This window comes from Equus quagga, chromosome 20, assembly GCF_021613505.1.
Source record: "Equus quagga isolate Etosha38 chromosome 20, UCLA_HA_Equagga_1.0, whole genome shotgun sequence".
NCBI classification, from domain to species: domain Eukaryota; kingdom Metazoa; phylum Chordata; class Mammalia; order Perissodactyla; family Equidae; genus Equus; species Equus quagga.
In genome coordinates this window covers 10,818,386-10,841,455 of record NC_060286.1, presented here as the reverse complement: position 1 = coordinate 10,841,455, position 23,070 = coordinate 10,818,386, and the positions used below count along the sequence as shown (strand labels likewise).

The 23,070-nt window shown below is 44.0% G+C and overlaps 1 protein-coding gene across 2 annotated transcripts in view; it reads right to left on the bottom strand.

The window, feature by feature from the left end:
• FNTB (farnesyltransferase, CAAX box, beta) overlaps positions 1-23,070 on the bottom strand; it is a 65,084-nt gene that overhangs the window by 3,429 nt on the left and 38,585 nt on the right. For both annotated transcript variants that reach the window (XR_006886301.1, XM_046647253.1), the window contains exons 7-11: positions 19,161-19,247; positions 12,488-12,617; positions 9,590-9,722; positions 2,278-2,389; positions 1,329-1,443 (exon numbers count right to left, since the gene is read on the bottom strand). Coding sequence is in view for 1 of the 2 variants with exons in the window: in XM_046647253.1 (XP_046503209.1) it covers positions 1,329-1,443; positions 2,278-2,389; positions 9,590-9,722; positions 12,488-12,617; positions 19,161-19,247 (577 nt within the window). In the remaining variant the exon portion in view is untranslated. The remainder of the gene's footprint in view (positions 1-1,328; positions 1,444-2,277; positions 2,390-9,589; positions 9,723-12,487; positions 12,618-19,160; positions 19,248-23,070) is intronic.

Sequence of the window (23,070 nt, the reverse complement as noted above, 5' to 3'; positions counted from 1 at the left end):
GAAAAGTCTGACTGTGGAGCCACTCGTCTCCATGCTGTGTGAGCATGAAACAGCACAGGGACGTGGGGGAGCGTTCAGTGCCACCGAGTGAAGGCCAAGGTGTTTGTTCCCTTCAACCCGGCAAGTCTCTCCCAGAGAAACACTCACACAGGCACGTTCACTAACACTGTTTGTACCAGCAAAGCCCGAGACCGTCTCAGTGTTAACCAACAGGAGAGGAGAAAAATAAATTGGGGTACGTTCATACAAGGAAATACCATACAGGAGTTTGAATGAATAAACCAGAGCAACACATGAACACGGATAAACCTCAGAAGTAGAATGGTCAGTGAGAAAAGCAATGCAGAGTAAGTGGTACAGTAGATACCGTTATAAAGAGTTTGAAAACATAAAACTACATACATGTGTAGTGACAGCACATAAACATCGTAGGCATGACGAATGTCAAATTCAGGACAGGGTTACGCCGGGGAAGGAGGAGGGTTGCAGAGGCGGCAAATACGAAAAAATGTTCAGACTTGAAAAAACTGAATGGCTGTTACTCTGATTTTCTCTGATTATTAATAAGGCTAAGCATCTTTTCATTCATCTACTGGCCATTTGTGCTTCTTCTGTTGGAACTATTTCGTGACAATCTACACAGGGCCCGTCATTTGGTGGCTGTGGACAGTCTTATTGGATTCTCGTCTAGGCTCAGGAGCATCTCCTGTGGCCAGGCTGGTCTGGGGCTGGATGCAGTGTGAGCATCCTGCCCACATGCGGTGACAGTTTTTGAGGGAAGCAGACAGAAATAAGTTAAACAGACACATTACAAATTGTGCCGAGTGTTATGAAGGGCAGGGACAGGGGGCTGTGGCAGAGTATTTTGGGGGTGATCTCATTTACAGACGGTGGTCTGAGAAGGCTTCTCTGGAGAGATGGCCCACGGGCCGAGCACTCCAGAAGACAGAGTCAGCCATACACTGAGGGCTGCGTGGCTGCAGATGCTGGAACTTACTGCCTCTGAGGAAGTTTCCTCAGAGAGGCAACTAATCCTAAGTGGGCCAGGTCCTAGACCCTGGAATAAAGGCGCAAAGCCGGGGTCACAGATTGGAGCCCTCGCCTGAAACCTTGAGTTTGCCTCGAAGTGCATTTCCTCCACAGTCACATCCTCACGAATGGACTGCAAACCGAGGGAGGGTGGGACTTGGAGCTGGCCAGCCTTGTCCACACAGGAGATGCTCAGAGCCAGTTCTGCAGAGCAACAGTGGCTGCTCTGCTCTCCCATAAGCCCCCATCCTGGGGGACCCCGTGGAGAAGGAGTGTTGAGCCCCCCCATCCCGCCTTACCAGAGCGTTTTCGGGCACACCGAGGACCACATCGTGCAACATGGCTCCACTGCCAAAGTGCTGGGCTATGGACAGGCCACTCAGGCAGTAGCAGGTGTGGTAGAAGTCCCGAGACCTGCAAGGATAGGGCGGCTCTGAGCAGGAACTCCTCTGCTCCCCACAAACATCCCAGCACAGCCCTAACAACGAAGGCAAGCACAGGCCCAGAGGCCCGGGAGGCACTCACTCGTCCCACCCGGCCCTCCACGTGGCTCGAGGAAGCCTGGTTTTCTCCAGCAGCCTCTTTCAAAGCTCCATCCTTCAGCCTGCCCAACAGTGGGAACTGTCATTTTAGAGTCAGTCCCTCCAGCTTCTTCTGGAAAGGGCCCTCCAGGGTGGTGCTAGTGCTAAATTAATATATTTCTCAAAAAAATACCAAAATGTCTAGAAATGGGCCAAATCCTTCCTGATAAACTGCAGGGGACCGGCCTTCAGCTGGGCCTCACCCTGGATGCTGACAGCAGGGTGTGTGCATGCAAGAGAACAGGACTGACTTGATTTCCCTTTTTCATTATGGCACTAAAGTTATTTAATCTACTCTGTAATAGGTGTCATGATTATAATCTCTGTTTGCAACACTTAGACGTTTTAAAATCCTGCATCCTGTTCTATTTAAATGTTTGGTTTTTTTAAAAAAGGAGGAAATAAAAGCTACCAACCTAGCAATCTGTTCACCCATCTGGGGAGGGGGTGCATGTCAGCAGAGGGAAAGGATGGGCCAGGATCGATGGCACTCGAAGTGGGTGTGCCCGACTGGGGTGCTTCCACCCACGTCAAACCAGCACTGAGCAGCTGGATGGAGAGGGAGCCCTTCTGAAGGTCGGCACCTGCTCCGTGTAGTTCAGAGGAGGCCTGAGGGGCACACCCTCTCCCCATTCCCAGCCCTCCCTTCCCAGAGAGAGGCACTCACTTGCCAGGTTTATCCAGCAGCCCCCCGGCGGGGCACTGACAGCACATAAGAATGTACTCCTGCAGGGCCTGCTGATGAAACATCCAGTGGCTCATGCTGAGGGCAGGGTCACCTGTAGAAAGGCACAGGATCAGTGTGGGCCCAGGCTGGTGGAGGTTCAGCAACGTCTCCATGACATCTCTGTAGTTTATTACCCAGTGGGAACAGTCAACATCTCCCTCTATTCTTCTTCAACTAACTCTGAAAATTACATTCTTGAGACACTTGATATCTTCACCCAAGTTGCACGACATGTCCCTTCTCCTGAACCTTGACGTGAATCTAAGAACGGCAGCTCAGTGCCACGTTCGTTTGACTTGAAGTGCACCCAATTACCATGGGTGACCATCTTAAACCACATCTCTGGCACAACTGGACTAGCTGTTTAGCTCAGGTTTCCAGACTGGCCTCTGTCACTGCTCCTGACTTGGTCCACAACTCCTTACTCGTGGCTTCTTAAGACATTTCCTCTAGCACAACTCTGAAACTTGTTAACCACACTCTAATTAGCTAAGAGAACTCTTAACAGGGGTAATAACATCTGTTTCTTCTACTTTCCTAAGCCTGAATTTAATCTATCTCCAAAGGGGATTCTCCAACTTTTCTCTTGGATCAAAAATTTTCCTAAAAAGCATTACTAGTAACTGCCCTCCTGCAGCAAATAATATGGTAGCCCAGGCAGGAATTAGCAATTTTGGTAAGAATACAAAAGTAGTGACAATCAACTGGGCCTCTTCACTCTGAAGTTCAATCAGTATGGTCAGAGAATTCTGTGGTCACACAGTTACCGGGGGGGAGATGGATAAATCGCCAACAGACAGATGTGTGCAGAAATGTTTACATGGGAGTTGATTTTTAAAAAATACACATATAGGATGTGCATTAAGTCCTTGGTCGATTTTACACTTTGATACCTAAGCTACAAGGATATCAAATAATCTGTCAATGGCAACTGAAAGCTAATTTTTCATTCTTCCAGTCTTTTTTTTATTTCTATGCATTTTTCTATATAGCTATGATTATTACAATTTTGTATTTTATGTTTTTCATTTAACACTACAGTCATGTGTCGCTTACTGACGGCGACACCTTCTGAGAAATGCATCGTTGGGTGATTCTGTCACTGTGAGAACATCATGGAGCATACTGAAATCAAGCACAGAGAAAATGATGCAAGCAAGAGATACAAGACGTATGAAGCCTGCTGTGGGCATAACATGGCATACTCCACAGTAAACTTCTTTTTATAAGTAGAAAGGGTACACTCTAAAATAACAATAAAAAGTATAGCATAGTAAATACATAAACCAGTAACACAGCCATTTATTATCAAGTATTATGTACCGTACATAATTGTATGTGCTATATTTTTATGACTGGCAGTGCAATAGGTTTGTTTACACCAGTGTCACCACAAACATGCAACTAAGTATTGTGCTATGATGTTACAATGGCTACAATGTCACTAGGCGATAAGAATTTTTCAGCTCCACTATAATCTTATGGGACTGCCATTATATATGCAGTCCACTGTTGACCAAACGTCGTTAATGCGACGCATGACTGTGTAGGCATAGATTTTCCTGTGCTGCAACATAATCTTCATAACCACCATTCTGAAGAGCCATATAGCATTTCATTAAGTGGACGCACAATGTAACTGCATCAGTGTAGGCAGTGGGCCAAAACTCTCATATCTATGAATGCAGAGCCTTCTATGGCAAAAATTTATCCAAGTTAAAGTAAATACAGCATATAAAGAGAATACGTAAGCAAAACATTTAATTGTGGAATATTTATATGTATAGAATACTAAAGAAAACAATCATTTCAAAATTCCTTAAGTGAGAAATGGAGGAAGAGATGGGGCAGTGGGAAAGCAATTGCCATTTTCCGGGTTGAGCACCAGCTGAGGTGCTGTGGTTGACTGACATCTGGGTCCTTGTACAAAAACCACTCATGTTCCACACAGAGCCACCGAGTGCACCTGAGATCTCACATTAGACGAGGCCCACGAGACGGAGCCCGGCCGCAGGAGGCGCGCCCTCTGGTCCCTTCTGACGCTCACTCGGGGACACATGCTGACTGAAGGGCTTGTACTATTTTAATTACTTTCCTCTTTCTTTTTTCTCTGTGAGCACAGTTGACTTTGTAGGCGATACATACATATATGATAGGCCTTCACTCTATCTCCTGCTTATTTCCAAGGTTGTTTCCAGTTCCTTACAACTATAAAAAATGCTGCAATAAACATCTTTGTGAATCTTCTCTCTGTTTAGGATTATTTTCTCCAGATGGATTCACTGGAGTGGAAGTATTCAGTTGAAGGGAATAAACATTTTTAAGGCTTTTAATACTGATAAACTGCCTTAAGAATTAATACAGCCACTAGCTAAATTTAAGATTTTCCTGCACTATCTCTAGCATTAATTACTTTAAAAAAAAGTTCTCAGCAATTAAAATGTTAAAAGGAAACAGTATCTGATTATTTATTTTGACTTGCATATCTTTGATTACTCATTAGGGTGAAATTTTCCCATAACTTTTGTTTACTAGTTTATTTCCTTTTGAGAATATGTTTGTCCTTTGTCTTCTGAGATCCAAGAGTCAATTTTATTAATCTAGCTTTTTATTATATTTACCCTTTGTCTGCATCATATGCTACACCTATTTTTTTCCCCTTTTTGCTCTTTTGTTTTGGTTATATAGGCTTTTAAAAAATTATATATGGTTTACACATATGCTGTAATCATACTACTGATTTTTTCTTCATGATTTCTTCTTTAAAGAAGCATATGTAACGAGTACAGGGATTTTGAGGGGGGTGATAAAAATTCTAAAATTTATTATGGTGGTGGTTGCAGAACTCTGTGAATATACTAAAAACCACTGAATTGTATACTTATTTATAAATGGGTGAGTTATTGGGATGTGAATTATATCTCAAGAAAGCTGTTGTTTGGGCCGGCCCGGTGGCGCAGCAGTTAAGTTCACACGTTCTGCTTCAGCGGCCCAGGGTTTGCCGGTTCGGATCCTGGGTGTGGACCTATGCACTGCTTGTCAAGCCACGCTGTGGTAGGTGTCCCACATATAAAGTTGAGGAAGATGGGCACAGATGTTAGCTCAGGGCTAATCTTCCTCAGCAAAAAAGAGGAGGATTGGTAGCAGATGTTAGCTCAGGGCTAGTCTTCCTCCAAAAAAAAAAAAAAGAAAGCAGATATTTTAAAAAGCATCTTTATTAAACTTTAGGATAACTGCATTAAACATCTGTACAAAATATACCTTTATTTCATATTCTATAAGAAATAAAAGACTGTTATTGTAAGGTAAATGATAACCTATTGCCAAAATTGGAATCTGAAAAGAAAATGCTATTGTTTATTATTAAATAGATTACAGAGTTTCAGTTTAAAAGTTTAAAAGCTAAACTTGACAAGGAACCTCCAGATGAATTTGCACACAGCACACACAATCATAGTGAGACGAAGGGAGAACCGATTGCAGGGTGATAACCATGCCCTGGAACCAGCCTTTTAAATCCTTATACCTCTCCCTTAGATTTCAGATCCCCATTATAATGTCATTTTCCATTTCAAAGGTTCCTTTTATCCAAGAAATCAAAAGTTTTTCAAACAATAACTGACAGGTGTAGCCACATGTAGCTCAATTTCACAGGTGGACAAACACAGGCCTGGGGCATGTCCCAAAGAACATATGAGCAGCTAGTAACTAGCACTCCAACAGAAACTCTCAGGCCTGCTTTCTTATTGCTCCACAAAAACAAAATAAAAAATCCACAAAAACGGAGTAACTCTCTAATTTAGTCAGCGTTTGATATTTTCAAGATACTACTACTAATTCATTCTTCTACTCAAATACTGGTTTTCCATGTGTCAGGCAGCGCCCGCATGGCCACGTGCCGACGCAGGGGCCGGTCTGGGTTCAGGTGCTGCCGTGTGCCGGTGTCTATCATCTTTTTAGTTAGCAACATGACCATCACCTTTTAAAAATATATTTGTTCGCCTACTAAAATAAAGGTGGTAATGCACGTGGTAAAACAAACGGGAAAAAAAGCACAGTACAGAGGATAGAAAATGTTAAAAGTCAGTCTCCCTCCCTTGCCCCAAGGTACCCATTAGAGGGGTTTGTGCCGACTTCCAGGAAAACCTGTGTGAGTGCCAGCCCGTGTGCACACGGACTGCTCTGGGCCTGCCCTTTCACACTTTATGGTGGGTCCTGGAGAGCTTTCCATGTCAGCCAACTGTATGCAGCTATTGTATGGCAAGTCATAATTTATTCAAATGTTAACCTGACGGGCAGTTAGGCTGTCTGCTATTAAAACTCAGCTTCAATACACATCCTTTGCTAATATTTCTCCCAGTAAATTCCTGACAGTGCACTTGCTGGGTTCAAATAATTTAAACAGACGTCTCCAAACTACCCTCCAAACATGATGCACCTATCCACATGCCCACTAACAGGACAGGAGGGCCTGTTTCCTCACACTCTCCCCGACAGGGGGCATCAATTTCTAATCTCTGCTGATCTGAGAGTAAAAACGAATGGCATCCTCTGTATTTACTTGCCTTTCTTTTAACTGTCACCTTTTCGTTTGATTAATGACCATCTGTGGTGGTTACAGGCAGAGCTCTGATATGATTGTAGGTGGCAAGTGGGTATCATAGAGCGACTCACTTACCCTCGCTGGACCTTGTTTCGTCACCTGTAAAATGGGGATAACGACAGTACCTATTCATAGGGTTGTTCTGAGGGTCAAATGAGAAAATCCATGTGACACACTCAGTTCAGCCCCTGGCCCAGGGCAGCGCTGGGAAGTCCCGGCTGCTAGGAGCAGTAGCGGCTATAGCGAAAGGAAACACTGGCGTAGTCCTTATTCTGTCTGTTCAGCCCTCTGCCGGTTTCTCAGCTGGGTTCTTCATCGGTTTCTTATTGGTTTGTGTGACTTTGTCAAATTGAAGAAATTAGCCCTTCATCCTTTGTCACAAATAGTTTTCCCCTCGCTACTTGTTTTGTTTTATAGAATTTCTCTTCTTTTGTAAAACAACTTTTGTTGTTTTTCTTTAGGTAAGAAATACATATTAATTATAGAAAAGTTAGAAGATACAAATGAAAAAGAAAGAAAGCACACATCACCTGTCATTTCACAACCCAGATACTTTCCATTAATTTTTTGGAGTCAACTCTTCACTAAAAATGGAATTATATACAGATTGCTTTGAAATGTAACTTTGATCACAGTATATTGTGAATATCTTTCTGCATCGCATCTCCTTTTGATTCCTAAACTCAGTATTTTGCCCACCACTCAAAACATTTCCCTTCTTCCCAGACCCCTAAGACCCCTGCTGGTCCAAGTCCACTGCTTCTGAGAAGTGGGTGACTTTCAGGCCCAACACGGGCTCCTCCCAGGCAGCAAAAAAAGCTGGAAGCACCAAGATGCACAGGCAAAGCTTTGAGTGTGACTGGCCTCCAGAACTTGGGCTACAATAAACGAAACATCAGCGAGGGCCCCCTTGAAGGCTCTGGCAGGCAGCACTCCTGTCACAGCTCTCTCCGGACTTAAGTGGCAACTGCAGAATGATGGCATCTTATGCTTGCCAGGCACAGGTGTGCAAAGGGCTGACAGTTTTACCAGGGGCTCGACCTCACCAATTCCAGATAAAGAGATCACGAAAACCCCAAGTTAGTTCTGTTTTGAAAGTATTAGACTCTCGAGGAATTCACGATTTCCCTACGATAGTGGTCAAGCCAGAGACGGTGCAGGCCGCAGAATCAGGGCAATGATAGGTCTTAATGCCCTGAGACTGAGAGCCAGGGACCGCAGGCCAAGGACTCTCAGGACACAGACAGGGAGAGCGGCAGGCAGGACTGAGGCTCTTTGCTTCAAGTCAGTATCAAAAGTGGCCACGACTCAAATTAAATTAAGAAACTAAAGAAAGGGGCTCAGAACGAAAAAGTGTCAGCAGGAGGACAGTAGAAAAGAATCTCGTCTTCTATACCTGAGCAATTAATTACCCAACTACTAACCCAAAGAAAAGCTCTCCCCTGGGCCAAGAACACGTCAGCACCCAACAGGGCAGCCACGGCTTCCCCTCTCCCACTGGTTTCTTCAGAGACACCGTGTTCTCACATAAAATAAATGAGAGATGATTCAGGAGTCCGCAGGCAGCCTGAGACTTCAAGAGATAATGCGAGAAGGCTCCAAGAAGTTTTGCTGACTCTCTGACTGCTTTGGTTTTGCATTCCCATTTGAGACTCCACAGAAACGAACATGGGTCTCTCCACTCCAGCTGGTGCAGGTGGAACAAACCTGCATTTAGGATTCTTCAGTAAATTTAAAATACAGTCATACCTCGCTTAACGATCGGGATATGTTCTGAGAAATGCATCATTAAGGAGATTTCATCATTGTGCGCACGTCACAGAGTGTACTTACACATAACTAAATGGTATAGCCTACTACACACCTAGGTTATATGGTACCAATCTTATGGGACCACCGTTGTATACATGGTCTGTCATTGACTGAAACATTGTTATGCAGCACATGACTGTACAACATTTTTTTCTTAGGAAGATTAGCCCTGATCTAACTGCTGCCAATCCTCCTCTTTTTGCTGAGGAAGACAGGCCCTGAGCTAACATCCATGCCTATCTTCCTCTACTTTATATGTGGGATGCCTGCCACAACATGGCTTGCCAAGGGGTGCCATGTCCGCACCTGGGATCCAAACCGTCGAACCGCCGGCTGCCAAAGCAGAACATGCGCACTTAACCGCTGCACCACCGGGCCGGCCCCAGTACACCATTTCTAATGGCGGCAACTACGCAGCCAGCCAGACATGGTGGGTCTTTTCTCCATGGGTTCTAGTTATCTGCCCCTTTATGCAATTGCCTTTTCCGTCACTGTTGCAACCATGTGCACAGCATGGGTTTTCAGTCCTAACAGGACCAATACAGAGCTCTCCAATGGAAACAGTGGCTTCACACCCAGGTGAGGTGGCAGTCACCATGGAGCCCAGGCCAGGCACTTGCCTCCTCCTAGCCATGGCCACTCTGAAGCACAATGACCCCTAAACCACTGGAACTAAATCTTAGTCTGCACATGCATGCTTTTAGGCAGGAGGTTCCACATGGGGCGCTCAAAATCCAGGACAGACGGAGTTCATTTCAAGCCCTCTAAAAAAGGCTTCCTGACTTGTTTAGCAGCCAAGGAAATCATCTAGCCCCTGCCAACAGCTCCCAGGCTCACCTTGAGCGTGCAGCGCGCGGTGGAGCAGGGGGAGGAGCCCTGCCTGCCAGAAGGAGTAGCAGCCGTCCACCAGCTTGTTGCAGCGGCCCTGAAATCCGCCCTCGAACCGCATCTGCCGGCTTGTCACCCATTGCTGAGAATGAGACAGTAGGGGAGAGACAGCTGCAGCATGAAAAAGACACAAAATCCAGCAAGACGAGCTCTCCGGAGGCCGATCTGGGGAGAGGCTGTTCCCATCGCTTGGCTTCCGGGCACAGGGTTCTGCAGCTTTAGCTTCGTACTTCCTTCCCCTCATTGCCACGGACGCAGAGGGGAGCATTTAAGCTGACTCCTTTGAGGCGACCAGCACTGATTGCTGCTCTGTGCCTAACAGACAACTAACCCCTTTTTCCAGGGTTCCACATGGGTTCTGGTGCTGAGAGAACAAGGAGGCCAACTTGGCTGTAAGGTGGCCTGCAGAAGCCTCTTAATAAATGAGGCTTAACTAGGAGTTTAAGGCAAGAGCAGCAGGGGCTCATTTCTAATTACCTTCCCTGCTCAGGGAAGTTTATGAGAAGCGGATAAACGGAATTTTGTGCTACATGTCATCAGATGATCTCATATACTTCCTGACTTTTACTTAGCACCTGAGGGAGTTCACCCAAGGTCTCTTAGCAAGTCACTGGCAGGACTGGAAGCAGAAGCCATTAGTCCCGATTACTAGTGATGGCTCCGTCAGTCTAGCCTCTCTGCTTCTCCAGGGGAACCTGGTTGGCTGATACAAGAAAATCTTTTACTTTGAAGCTGTAAAGTGGCTCTTGATGTCACTCAATGGTCACACATGATGCCACCATTCCTTCCTTATCTCCAAGTTTTCTAAACACACTCTACTACTAAGATCAAGATAGTTGTGGGTTTGGCCCCCAGGAAGGAGCAGAACCATCTGGCTGAGCAGATAATGACAGTTTCATTTCCCTCCCAGCCCGCCAAGGCGGCTCCAGCCACCAGCCATGGACTCAAGGAGCTGCCTACCAAACCGAAAGGGACAGAAATTCCCCTGTTCCTAGATTCTTACTGGACTGAGTTCCTGATAGTAGCCGCTAAGAGCCCTTTGCAGAAGGTGGGGGGCGGGGGGGGGGGGGGGGGCCCTCCTTTAAGTTAACAGCTGCAGAGTGTAGCTTATACCCCTGTTCAAGGCAACACTCAAGCATAGAGAGTCCAACCCCAAATTCTTAAAAGAAAGACACAGGAAACTACACTGCAGGTACAGGCACAAATATATCCCCAGTGGGTCTGAAAGGAATCAATGCTTTAGGGACGATGCCATTTAATGAGAGTCGGCTAAGCATTACTCAAGACAACAGTGGGGAGCCCCTTCTTCTTTACTTACCCCACAGTTTAAGTGCTTTTAAGCCAGACTCATCAACTGTTTCTGGTGCCTAAGCCCATGGGCTTATTCTGTTTCCTTTGGCTACATGAACTCACAAAATCCTTCAGATATGGGTCCTAGTTCTCCCAAAGCAAATGGAGGGGAGGAGCAGTTTGGGTAAGAAGGATACTACATTTATTGAGCGCCTACTATCTGCCAGGCTGTTTGTACATGTTATCTCCTTTAACCCTCAAAGAACTGTTATCTCTACCTAACAGAGGAAAAAAAATTCAAGCTAAAACAGATTAGACAATTTTCCCAGGGTATGGCTAGGAAGTGGTAGAGACAGGGCTCAAATCTAAAATATTGTCCTTGCATCTGAGGCATTTGCTAATTCTATTCCTTATTTCTGCCTAGGCAGTGGGTCTTTTATGTTTCATGCCTTGTTGGTGATCAGATTTTAAAATAAACCAATAAACTCTAAGTCCAGTGCACAAAGCTGCCATTTCAGCATGATCCTTCAAGCTTTTAAGAACCTGCAAGAAAAGTATGCTCCAAGGGGCCTCCTAAGAATCAGGACAAAATGCTGCTGGTCATATCTCTACAGAGTATAACAGAAACTCTCTTGGAAGCTCACGATGGGTCTCACAATGGTTCTATGATGGGAGCCTGATGCCTGAACTTGGGGAGAAGAGATGAACGTCAGTTGCAGCTAGTTTGCTTTGAGGTCATGGTCAGGGAATAAATGCTTCCCAAAAGACGTCTCCTTGGTGGCCGTGGGTGTGTGCATGTTTGTGCACCAGGCCTCCAAAGATAATGTTACTATGACCCAGCGACTCCCTGAGGCTGACTGCTATCTGAGTTCATTCTGAATATTGGTCAAGAGCGTGGAGTCCAGATATAAATGCTTGGGTTGCCTGCTCAACCCAATTACCCAGCTCTGCTCAGCTCATTTAAATGTAGTTATTAAACATTCACATGGTGCAGCAGGTAATAAAAGCATGGATTCAAAATGCCTCAAAGCTCTTCTCATAACTTTTTCTCTCAGGAGATTCTTTCTAGGACACGATAACCTCTAATTTTAAGAGACTGAAGTTACACTTTTTTTGGAAGTCTGAGGAAGGTACTCTGGCTTATACCAGATGTCTGAGGGACTCAAGAAGACGCTGGGGGTTGGCCTAACACACTGTGTAGAAAGTTTAGAGCAGGGAGATGGAAAGGCGGGAAGAAGGGAGCCAAAACTGAGAGCAGACGGTCACTCCTTCCACTTTCTTGGAACAGTGCTGAGCACTCTAATAGCTACATCTAAAGCTTCATTCAGGACTTTCAGTTCATCTTCCTCAGCAAAAAGAGGAGGATTGGCAGCAGATGTTAGCTCAGAGCTGATCTTCCTCAAAAAAAAAAGGGCTGCTCTTCCTCAGTTCGTGAGCTCAAAGCAGGAACTCTGCTAGCCCTTCCCACAGCCAAACCATCCCGAAGCCTGTGTGTCTGAGGAGCCACATCACCAGGGGCCTGGGGCCTGAGAGGAAGATGGATCAACAGATACTTACTAACAAGCTCTTCAAGTTCAAGGAACGTTCCTTCTTGAGGATGACCAGTGCAGCCAGGCCACAGAAAGTGTAGCCGCCGTGGGCTTCCATCCCAGGCACCCCACCAATTCCACCTTCCCAATTCTGACACCTAGGAGGAGATTGAGAAAAGCAGATTGAGGGCTCAGTGTCAACCAGAGTGGCCAGGCTGAGGCCACAAGCACGGAACCACCGTGGACGGCCAAGAATGAGTTTGCTCAGATTAAGGCCTAAACCATCACACAACTATGAATGGAAAATGCTAGCTAATTAACTTTGGGAAATGCCTTTTCCTCAAAAAAAAAAAAAAGGGGGGGGGGGACTCAGAGTTTACTTATGTAACAAACATACTACCTCAAATCATTACTTTTTAGAAAAAAGTTGTAAAATCATATATATAGTATGATAACCATCAGGTTAAAATAAAATTGAAAAATAATTGCTGATTCTGGTTATCTTTTAGTCCTGGTCTATTGCTGATATTTCTCTTCTTTATTTTTCTGTATTTTCAAAAAGTTTCTATACTGAACATGTATATCTTTACAAATGTTCACAATAAACCCTTTTTTGATTAGAATTTCCTCTGTACAGTTATGTGTCACATAATGAGATTTTGGACTGTATATACGATGCTGGTCCCATAAGATTAGTACCAAGAGCCTAGATGTGTGGTAGGCTGTACCATCTAGGTTTGTGCAAGGGCACTCTATGATGTTTGCCCAACAATGAAATCACCTAACGATGCATTTCTCAGAACATAGCCCTGTTGTTAAGCAATGCATGACTGTATTCAAATTACTCATTTATTATTATTACAATTATTCGGGGTTAGCTTATATATTAAGAGTGTATTTTCTAGTCATAAAAACATGCATAATCTTTGGCCCAGCAATAGAGAGTCATTTCTAGGAATTAATCCTATAAGTAAGAATGTGTCCAAAGATCCGATTTTAAGCATGTTTACTGTGTTCCCATTTATAACAGTGAAATACTGGAAACTCAGAAGCTCAGCAGGAAGGGACTGGTTATGCAAATTATGGCACATCTGCAGAAGAGGATGCTGCGCAGTCATTTACAATGACGCCATGGAAGGATATTTAAAGATGTTCCAAAAACATCACAAGAGAAAAGTTATAAACTGATAATGTCCTGTATGATTTTTCTGGAATTCTGGAAAGATATACACCCAAGGAGTGGTTGGTGGTGGATTACAACTGGTTTAGATTTTCTTCTTTTTGCTTGTCTATAATAAACATGTTTTATCCATGAAATAAAGAAGTTTTCTCTTCAGTATATTTTCACGTAACAACATAGAGCTTTACTTCCAATTATCTCCAAGTAAGTACACAGCATCACACTCTCTACAGGGGCGTCTGCCTCACAGTCCTGGCCGTGGTGCAAGTGCACAGATGGATGAGCACTTCATCCAAGACTGGTAGAACTGCCGGGCGGGAGAGAAAGGAAGCAGTGACACCTCCCGTCTGCAGGCACCTCTCCCCGGAGGCCTGGCATCTTGAGAACTCACAGGGCTTTTTCAGAGAGGCCCCAAGCCAGGGAGATCACAGAGCAGAGTCAAAAACTGGCTACCATTCCCTGTACAGCTTCTTGAGCATCCTCCAAGCCCCAACCTCCCCGCCACTCAACACACACACTCCAAGTTTTCTTTCCGGTACACTTAGCTACGTGGAGCACAGAGAACAGCTCAAGTGTGAAAGGTCTGGTGAGTGGAGATTATGCAAGGAAGCTCGTAAAATTTTTCATTTTCTTAACTTTTCTTAACCTACCCCTTGAAAAGTTTTTTGAATTAAAAAAATTCAAACACTATAAAAAAATAAACAATGAAAAGTAAGTCTCCTGCCCACCCTGGCCTCCTCCCCCCACTCACCAGCGGTGACCACTGTCAGTTTCTGGGTCTTACTCCCTTTCCCTCTACACAGGCACACACACACTAATGCGCACAACATACATATTTTTATTCCATTTCCCTCCCTTTGTTTTTACATGCGTGGGAGCATTTTACATGCATAGGAGCAATTCAGTCAAATTCTTTGGGAGTGTCTTTTAGCTAAACATAACAGACTGAACACAAGAGCGCAATAAAATGAAAGTAAAGGAATTTTAAAAGGGATAAACCCACAAGGGTAAAGAGAATACCAGAGGATATGAATACAGACAGGAAATAAAATTTCGAAAGCTAGAAAAGGAACTAAGAAGTAACTGACTCAATAGAATAAAGAAACCTAAAGCAGCCCAGGAGAGGGGGGGAGGCCACAGAAAGCAGGGTGGCGTCGCCCATGAGAGGCCCAGGGGCTGGAGACAGAGGGCCCTCTAAAAGTGGGATGTGTTTGAATCCAGTCGACTGGTTGCACATGTTTATAAGAATCTGTTACAGGGACCGGCCTAATGACGTAGTGGTTAAGTTCATGCGCTCCGCTTCAGCGGCCCAGGGTTCAAGGGTTCGGATTCCGGGCATGGACCTAGCACCACTTGTCAAGCCACGCTGTGGTGGCAACCCACATAAAATAGAGGAAGACTAGCACAGATGTTAGCTCAGGGACAATCTTCCTCAAGCAAAAGGAGGAAGATTGGCAATAGATGTTAGCTCAGGGCCAACCTTCCTCACACATACACAAAAAGAGACAGTTAGACCTCCAGGGACCCTGCAGATGTACTGAACCCAGCAGAAGATGAGAGGTTTCAGGGGTTTAATCAAGAGGATCTGAATTCCCAGATATCCAGGAAAGCTGAGAACAGGAGGGGGCTGTGCCTAGCAGGGGGATTAAATGAGAGTCTACAATCTGAACACACCCTTCAACCCCTTTCCCTACTAGTATTTCACAAAGCTGGCTGCCAACTTCATGCCCCACCAGGAATCGAGAAGATTCTCCTCCAGGGAAACTAATAAGCCCAAAACAAAACCCTCCAGATATTGACCTATGAGAATCCCTGGCGAATGGCTGCGTCCTAGCTCATCCCGGCTCACACAGCTCCCATCGGCTTTTCACACTTGACTCCCAAATATGAACTCCAGACATTTGAGCAAAGTCTCTAATATGAAAGAGAGACCAAAACAAACAAACAAAAGTAAATTGGAGGAAATAATGTAGGGAGCAGAAGTAAACTTTTTAAAGTTATCTCTCTAGATAAAATAGTATATGAAATAAGAACATTGCAAGGATAAAATATTCCTGAAACAAGAACAGGAGAGTATATTAAAAAAAGAAGTATTCTTTTCTATAAATAAGGATAAAGTAAGCTCTAAAAAATTTAAAATAGAATTGCAGGAAAAAAACTCAACATAAGGATTAGAAGATAAAGGTAAAGTAGTCTCTTGGGAAGTACAATAAGAAAGATTTAAAAGGTGGGAAATGGGCAAAAATGTCTGAAAAATTAGAAGACCAACCCTACTTATAGGATGTTACAAAAAGAACAAACATAGAAAACAGAGGGGAAGAAATCATCCGATAAATAGCATAATAAAGTTTCCTGGAACTGCAGTGTATGAAGTTCCAGATGAAGATGTCTGCTGAGTGCCCAGCATAATGAATGGAAAACAATCCATACCACGCTTCACCAGCAGGAAATTTCCAAACAGCAAGAATAAAGATTCTAAAAGCTTCTGGTGGGGGCGGGGGGGATGGAGTGGGACAGAGAAAAAGAGAAGACAAAAACATGCAACAGACCTGGAACCACAATGGCAGTGGGAGGCAGGAAAGAACAATGGTCACCATAACAGGTTGTGGTCACTTAACTTCTCTGTATTCCAGCTTAATATCAAATTCAATATCCCGCCATTTGACATGTAAGGAAACTATGACATGGAGAAGTCCAATAACTTGTCCAAGGCATAAAGCTAATAAACGATAAAACTGGAATTGAAACCCAGGCAGTCAGAGGTCCACATCTACTAAGTGCCTAAAAACCGATGCTCCTGTAAATAATGGCCATCCACTCTGGACAAAACACACAGACACAACTGCCCAAGGGCTCAGCAGACTAAAAAAGGCAGGCAGATTTGAAAGTTGGAGCAGACGACAGCAGGCAGGCAGTCCCTCCCCTCCCGCAGCGGTATTTCCCTTCACCGTTTGCCCTGAGGATGCCTAGAGACACCCAGTGGTGGCAGCGGCAGGTCAGCGGTCAGGGAAGGGCAGGTGAAACTAATGGAAAGCCCACATCTCTCTGGCAAGAAGAACCAGGCTGACAGAAATTGAGGAATCCAGAAAGAGGAGGGCCAGAGAAGGAAAACCCCAAGTTCTGTGTTTAAACTTTGCTCCTTTCTACCCAACCCCTGAATCACACAGGCATTGGGCAAACTGAAAGCAGCTTCTGACCAAGAACTAATGCAAGAGCTGAGCCAGCGCACAGCGCAGGTGTGATGCTCTGCAGTTTGAGTCTAACCAAGTCGACTGCCTGCTGAAACAAAAACATCAACACTCTTCAGGGCAATCTAACAGAATCCAGTGTGTGCAACATTAACAGCACAATGTCCGGGGTACAATCCAAAAATTACTTGACATATGCAGAATCAGGAAAATGTGACATGCCAATTCTAAGATAGCTAGATGCTGAAATTACCAGACAAGAATTTTAAAGCAGATATTATAACTATACATTTACCTCAGTGAAGAAAAATACACTTGTGATGAATAAAAAGATGGGAAATCTCAAATGAGAAACAGAAAGTATAAAAAGAACCCAACTCAGGCAGTCTAGCTCAAAAGCCCATACTCTCAGTCTCTAAACTACAGCTACCTTACTACTGAGCATCACACACCAAGTCCTCAGTAAATGCTGGTTATTCTTATTATCAGCCTTTTTAACAATGACACTGGAAGCCAGAAGATAATGGAGCAATTCTAAAAAATTCTGAAAGAATACAATTTACACAGTTTACAATTTAGAAATGTCTAACCAAATAAACTATCAATCAAGTGTGAGACTAGAATAAAGATACATGCAAAATCTTAAAAATGTATTTCCCAAGTCCTCTTTTTTGGGATCTATTGGAGTACGTGTTTCATTAAAATGAGTAGGTAAACCAAGAAAAAGCAGGACAGGGACTTCAACAAAGGAGAGAAGTGAAGTGAATTTCATGCGGAGAAGAAGGTTCTGGATGCCTGCTGTGCAGCAACCTGAGAGCAATCTGTCCAGACTGAAGCAGGAGGGCAGAAGCCACCAGGAGGGATAAGGCACAACCCACACACATGCACACACGCACGCACACACGCACACACATGAGAACTGATACATTCCCTGAAGCGTTTGAGTGTATTGAGAGTAACTTTCTGGCTCTGGTAGAAAATCTGGGAATGAATTCATGAATTTACATACATTTAAAAAAAGAGGTAATAATTAAATCCAGGAAAATAAAAGTTATACAAAAAAGTAAATAAGATCATGGTACATTATCTGGTTTGGCTGTAACTTATATTTTCATAGTAGTAAGTACTACTTTGACACAAATAAAAATGCAAAAAACAAAATAGAACAAAACGGCTTGGATATTATTTCATAACAGTACATACATATCTGCTATATCTTTTGTTTTCTTTTTTTTAAATTATGAAATATTTGAAGCATCCAGGAAAGTAGAGGAAATAATATATAGAAACGCACGTATCTGACACCTAGCTTTGATTTAGCCATATACACTTCAGGTCTTTTTTTTCATTTTACAGAAATGAACAATTACAGACACAGCTGGAGTCTCCTGCGTACATGTGGAGACCTCTCCTGATCTCATTTCCTTTGCTCTCTCCCCAGAAGTAACCATGGTCTTGAATTCGGTGTTTATCCTTCCCATGTATGTTTTTATATTACTACATGTGATTCTTCCCATAAACAACATAGAATTGTTTTGCATGTTTTCAAATTTTAAGTAAATGTGCTGATCTGCATGTTTTCTTTAACTTATTATTTTTTTTTTACTCAACATTTATTTTGTTTTTTGTTTTTTGCTTTTTTTGGTGAGGAAGAGTGACCCTGAGCTAACATCTGTGCCAATCTTCCTCTATTTGTATGTGAGTTGCTGCCACAGCATGGCTTGATGAGTGGTGTAAGTCTGCGCCCAGGCTCCAAACCCGTGAACTCTGGGCCTCCAAAGCATGTGCACCGAACTCAGCCAATACACCACCAGGCCAGCCCCCTCCATAGTGTTTTTGAGATTTACCCATATTGATACATGGAGCTCTGATTCATTCATTTTAACTGCTATGTTATACACCAACGTGACTAAACCACAACTTACTTATCCATCTGGTGCTTATGAACATTTAACCTGTTTTCCAGCTTTTTGCTCTTACAAACAAGTGCTGTGCTTGTCTCTTTCATACAAGTGTGTGAGAGTTTCTGGAGGAGTGGAATTATTGGGTCGTCAGCAAGGGCAACTTTGAGTCACCAAACTGCTCTCCACGATGGGTAAATCCCACCAATACTGTTCACCCAAGTTTTTGATCCTTGTCAATCTAAACTACAATAAACATTAAAGAAAGTTTGGAAAAAAGAAAATTTTTATTTTTGAAGTGCACAATCTACAACCCTAACATATCTCTTCTAATTTTATCTTCTCTTCGTGTCCTTTTCCATTTTCGCTATTTTTCAGAAGTCTTAACCGCCTGCTATCTACAAGGCCAGGACAAAGCCCAGCTTCTCTCACCTTGCTATCCATTCAGCAGTGCCCTCAAAGAGGTCTGGCGTGATGATGTTGGTCAGAGAAGCTACCGAGGCGGCACAGTATGCACTTCTGGAGGGACAGAAAGAGAGGGAAAAGTGTTAAGCTTCACGGAAGAGCCTAAATAAGGCTCACTGGACTTCTGAGCGGATTGCTCTCTTTGCCTAGTGAGCTGTAACCACCTCCCGGCCTCACTCTTGGCACATAGTCAGTCCTCCTTGGTCGCCAACTGAGAGGTTTGACATTCTGTTTGGATAGAGTTGCTCACAGCATGGCTTCAGTGAAAGAACATGACATTCTATTCTCCCTGCCTGCACATGGTCAAATCTACATCAGAGGAAATAACAGCCACGTCAATTCAAGTCAAAAGTGAATTTAGGTCTTCTTTCAAAGACCTACAATGGCTCCCAAAAGTCCCTGGTGTCATTCAGGTATTTCTGATATGTTCATTCATTCAGATGTCAGTGCTATTTTAGATCCAGGATTTCTACCTGTTTACGGCATGGATACATTAAAGGTTAACTATATTTTTTCTCCAAGAGACCCACTCCAAAGTAGGCCACCAAACCCTAATGGCTGCTTAGACCAGACAAGAGAGACAGGAATAGCTGAGCCCACTCAGATACATTCCTTAGGCCTCTAGAGGGAGAGAAGCGCTTTGATTTCAAGCACCTCACTAGTACAGACACACACACACACTTTTAAATGGAGAGGAAAGAGCGCGTCTATTTTTTTAATGTTATCCTACTTGATTTGGAGTAATTGTTGCATTCCATCCTCCCAGCCCTAATTCTTCTCAGGACACATTTTATTTCAGCTTCTCCCTCCATTATGGAACACACCTACAAACTGTCTTTTCTTCCTTTCTATGGTCTTTTCAAATACCCAGCATCTCAGCTCCATTTTATGTTGAAGACAAAAGCTGTTTGTTCTAATTCTGCTGACCAATCCTTTTTCTAACTGCCCCTAAGGAATATAATAGGAAAGGAAGAGAAAGGTGTACTTTCCACATCATTCAATACAGACAGAATACTAAGCCAAGCCTCCTGACGTATTCCAGAGAAACCTCTGCAGAAGCTGCAAGCACCGTTACCCCACCAGCATTTTTATCAGCCTGCTCACTCTGCCCAAAAGCACAGCACAGGTTGTGTTATACCAGCAGGCGCTGGAAGCCTGAAAGAGTCCCACGTGCCTAATGTTATCACTAATTCGAAGGTCTGATCTAATTTCCTTTAGGTCTTGAGCCTCTCAAAGGGGTTCAAAAGTATCTGCCCTTGAATCCTAATGTAACCTCTGAGGTATGGAGGCAGCCAACAACGTAGCTTGCCTCTCGTAAAGGGAAGAACTGAGATGTGACACCAGAAGCCACTCGTCCTAGATCTCACACTGAGGCCGTTTCTTCCTCTCTCCCTCCATCCAATCATCACCTCTCTCAGATCTGCCCACTACTCTCCAGCCTTGCTGCTGTCACCAGGACCTGGGTTAATCTCCTGTCCACTCTTCTTCCCTCCAGCCCTGGAACCAGACGACTTTTACTAAAACACTACAATCTATTCACTGCAACTGGAGAACTTCTAATAAAAACAAATCAGATCATGTCGCTCCCTACTTAAAACTTGTCAGTGGCTTCCTACCGCCCTTAAGACAAACTCCAGATTTCTTAAGGAGACTTCAGGGCCCCTCAGTCTGTTCCCAGCCTGTCCTTCCAGCTCCATGTCTCCCACTGCCTCCCAGGCCATCTACACTTGAGCGACACTGACCTTCTCCCTCCTTGAAGACAGTCTACTGTCTGTCACCCAGATATGCGATAAAACTCCAAAATGATCTTGCTAGGGTTTGTTTGCTTTTGCCTAATAATCTCAGGAAGTTTTAGAAAGCTAAATTTCAAGACTGCGTGTATTTGGTTGGAATATCTATAGAAGAGGAATGAAAATGTAGTGATGATGAAGGGAAAAGAAATCTTTTATCTTTTTCCTTAAGAAGCGTCAACACAATAGTGCCTTTCCTCAATGGTTATATGGCTTCGCTGGAATTTACAGTGTTAAAAACAAGGCAATGGGCTCAAAATGGAGTCGCCTAGGCTAAGCTTCACATCACCAAACCCAGACTTAATCACAGTTTCGGCTCTCCCAGAAATGGAATCTTAAACCGGTGGATCAGGAACAGCCTGATCAGCACTAGTGAGGTCATCCGCCTGACAGACCCCTGCAGTCCCCTAAGGGACAGTAACCTTGCAACAACCAACCTACTTTTTTGGCCCAGTAGAACTTCCCTGTCACTACTCCCTTTTGCCAATAAAAGTCCCTCATTTGCAGAGCTCCTCGGAGCTCTTTTCTGTCTGCTGGATTGGATGCTACCCAATTCAAATTGGTTTTTGCTCAAATAAACTTCAAATTTTTAATATGTCTCAGTTTATCTTTTAACAACAGACACTGAGATATTGTAATATAATACAAATATATATGTGGTCTTCTCCCCAGTTCCTGGCACAGAGCTCCTAAAACCCTTGGAATTTCCTGTGTGACAGAAGTGATAGGAGAGTCTTTCGTTATTTCTAACAAGTCCCATTCAACTATACCTGAGTTTATGCCACTGAGGTGGCTCCTGGAGGATGCGGGCTGGTTGCCAGAGGAACCAGCCATGTGATTAGAGGGTTGGAACTTTCAGCCCCCCCCCAAGAGGAGAGGGGCTGGAGACTGAGTTAATCACCAGTGGCTAGCGATTTCATCAACTATGCCTACATAAGGGGACCTCCATAAAGACCCTAAGTTCAGGGAGCTTCTGGGCTGGTGAACGCGTCCATGTGCCTGCCGGGAAGGGGCACACCCCAGCTTCATGGGGAGAGAAGTTCCTGTGCTCCTGATCCTTCAGACCTCGCCTCATATACCTCTTCATCTGGCTTTGTACCCTTTATAACAAACCGATAAGAGTAAGTAAAGTGTTTCCCTGAGCTCTGCGAGCCGTTCTAGCAAATTACTGAACCTGCGGCAGGGCGCATGGGAACCCCCAATTTGTAACCAAGTCAGACAGAAGTGTAGGTCACCTGGGAACCTGCTACTTGTGATTGACGTCTGAAGTGAAGGGCACTCTTGTGGGACTGAGCCGTTAACCTGTGGGGTCTGAGCTAACTCTGAGTAGTGTCAGAATTGTTTAAGATGAGGGGAAAAACAGACATTTGGTATCAGAAATGTTGTGAGTAGAGAAAGTTTTTCTGGTAGATCCCTAGCCTAATTTTTTGGTTTGGACAGACAGGTTACAGATAGAAGGAAATCCTTCACTATAGGCCTCTGCAGCCTGGGAATTCTTTATCTGCAGTGTGTTTCAAGCTTCACAACTTTCACGTTTTTTTCTCCCTCATACTTTCAAACCAATGATTAAGCCAGAATATTAATCAGCTTGTGTAGAAGCACACACATTGACAAATAGGCAGTAAGATGGCTTTGCTATAGAAACCTCATATAAAAATGCATTTCTCGGACTACATACTGAGAAGTTGGTATAAAATCTCAATGATACGCTGCCTTTGAGAAATGACTTCTTCAGTGAATTCCCTCCATGTTCACAAGCAATCTCCTCCCAGGTGGGTACCTACCTGCCAGGCACACCAGACAATTCTTGAGTAAAACAATAATTCTGAGACAACTGGTTCCAATCAGTTAATACGACTCTATTTCACTGCAGCCCGCCGGCCCGTAAGGGTTTCTGCACCTCCCAAAGCAATTCTCATGCAGGTGTTAAACATTCTCACGATTTCATCAGATTCATTCAGAAAATATCTACTAAGACCCTACGGGGCTTTCTTCTCCCTTCCTCTCCCAGACAGATGAAAGATTATATTGCATCACAGTTATTATACACTATGGTATATCATCTTATACCAAACAAATGTATTTTT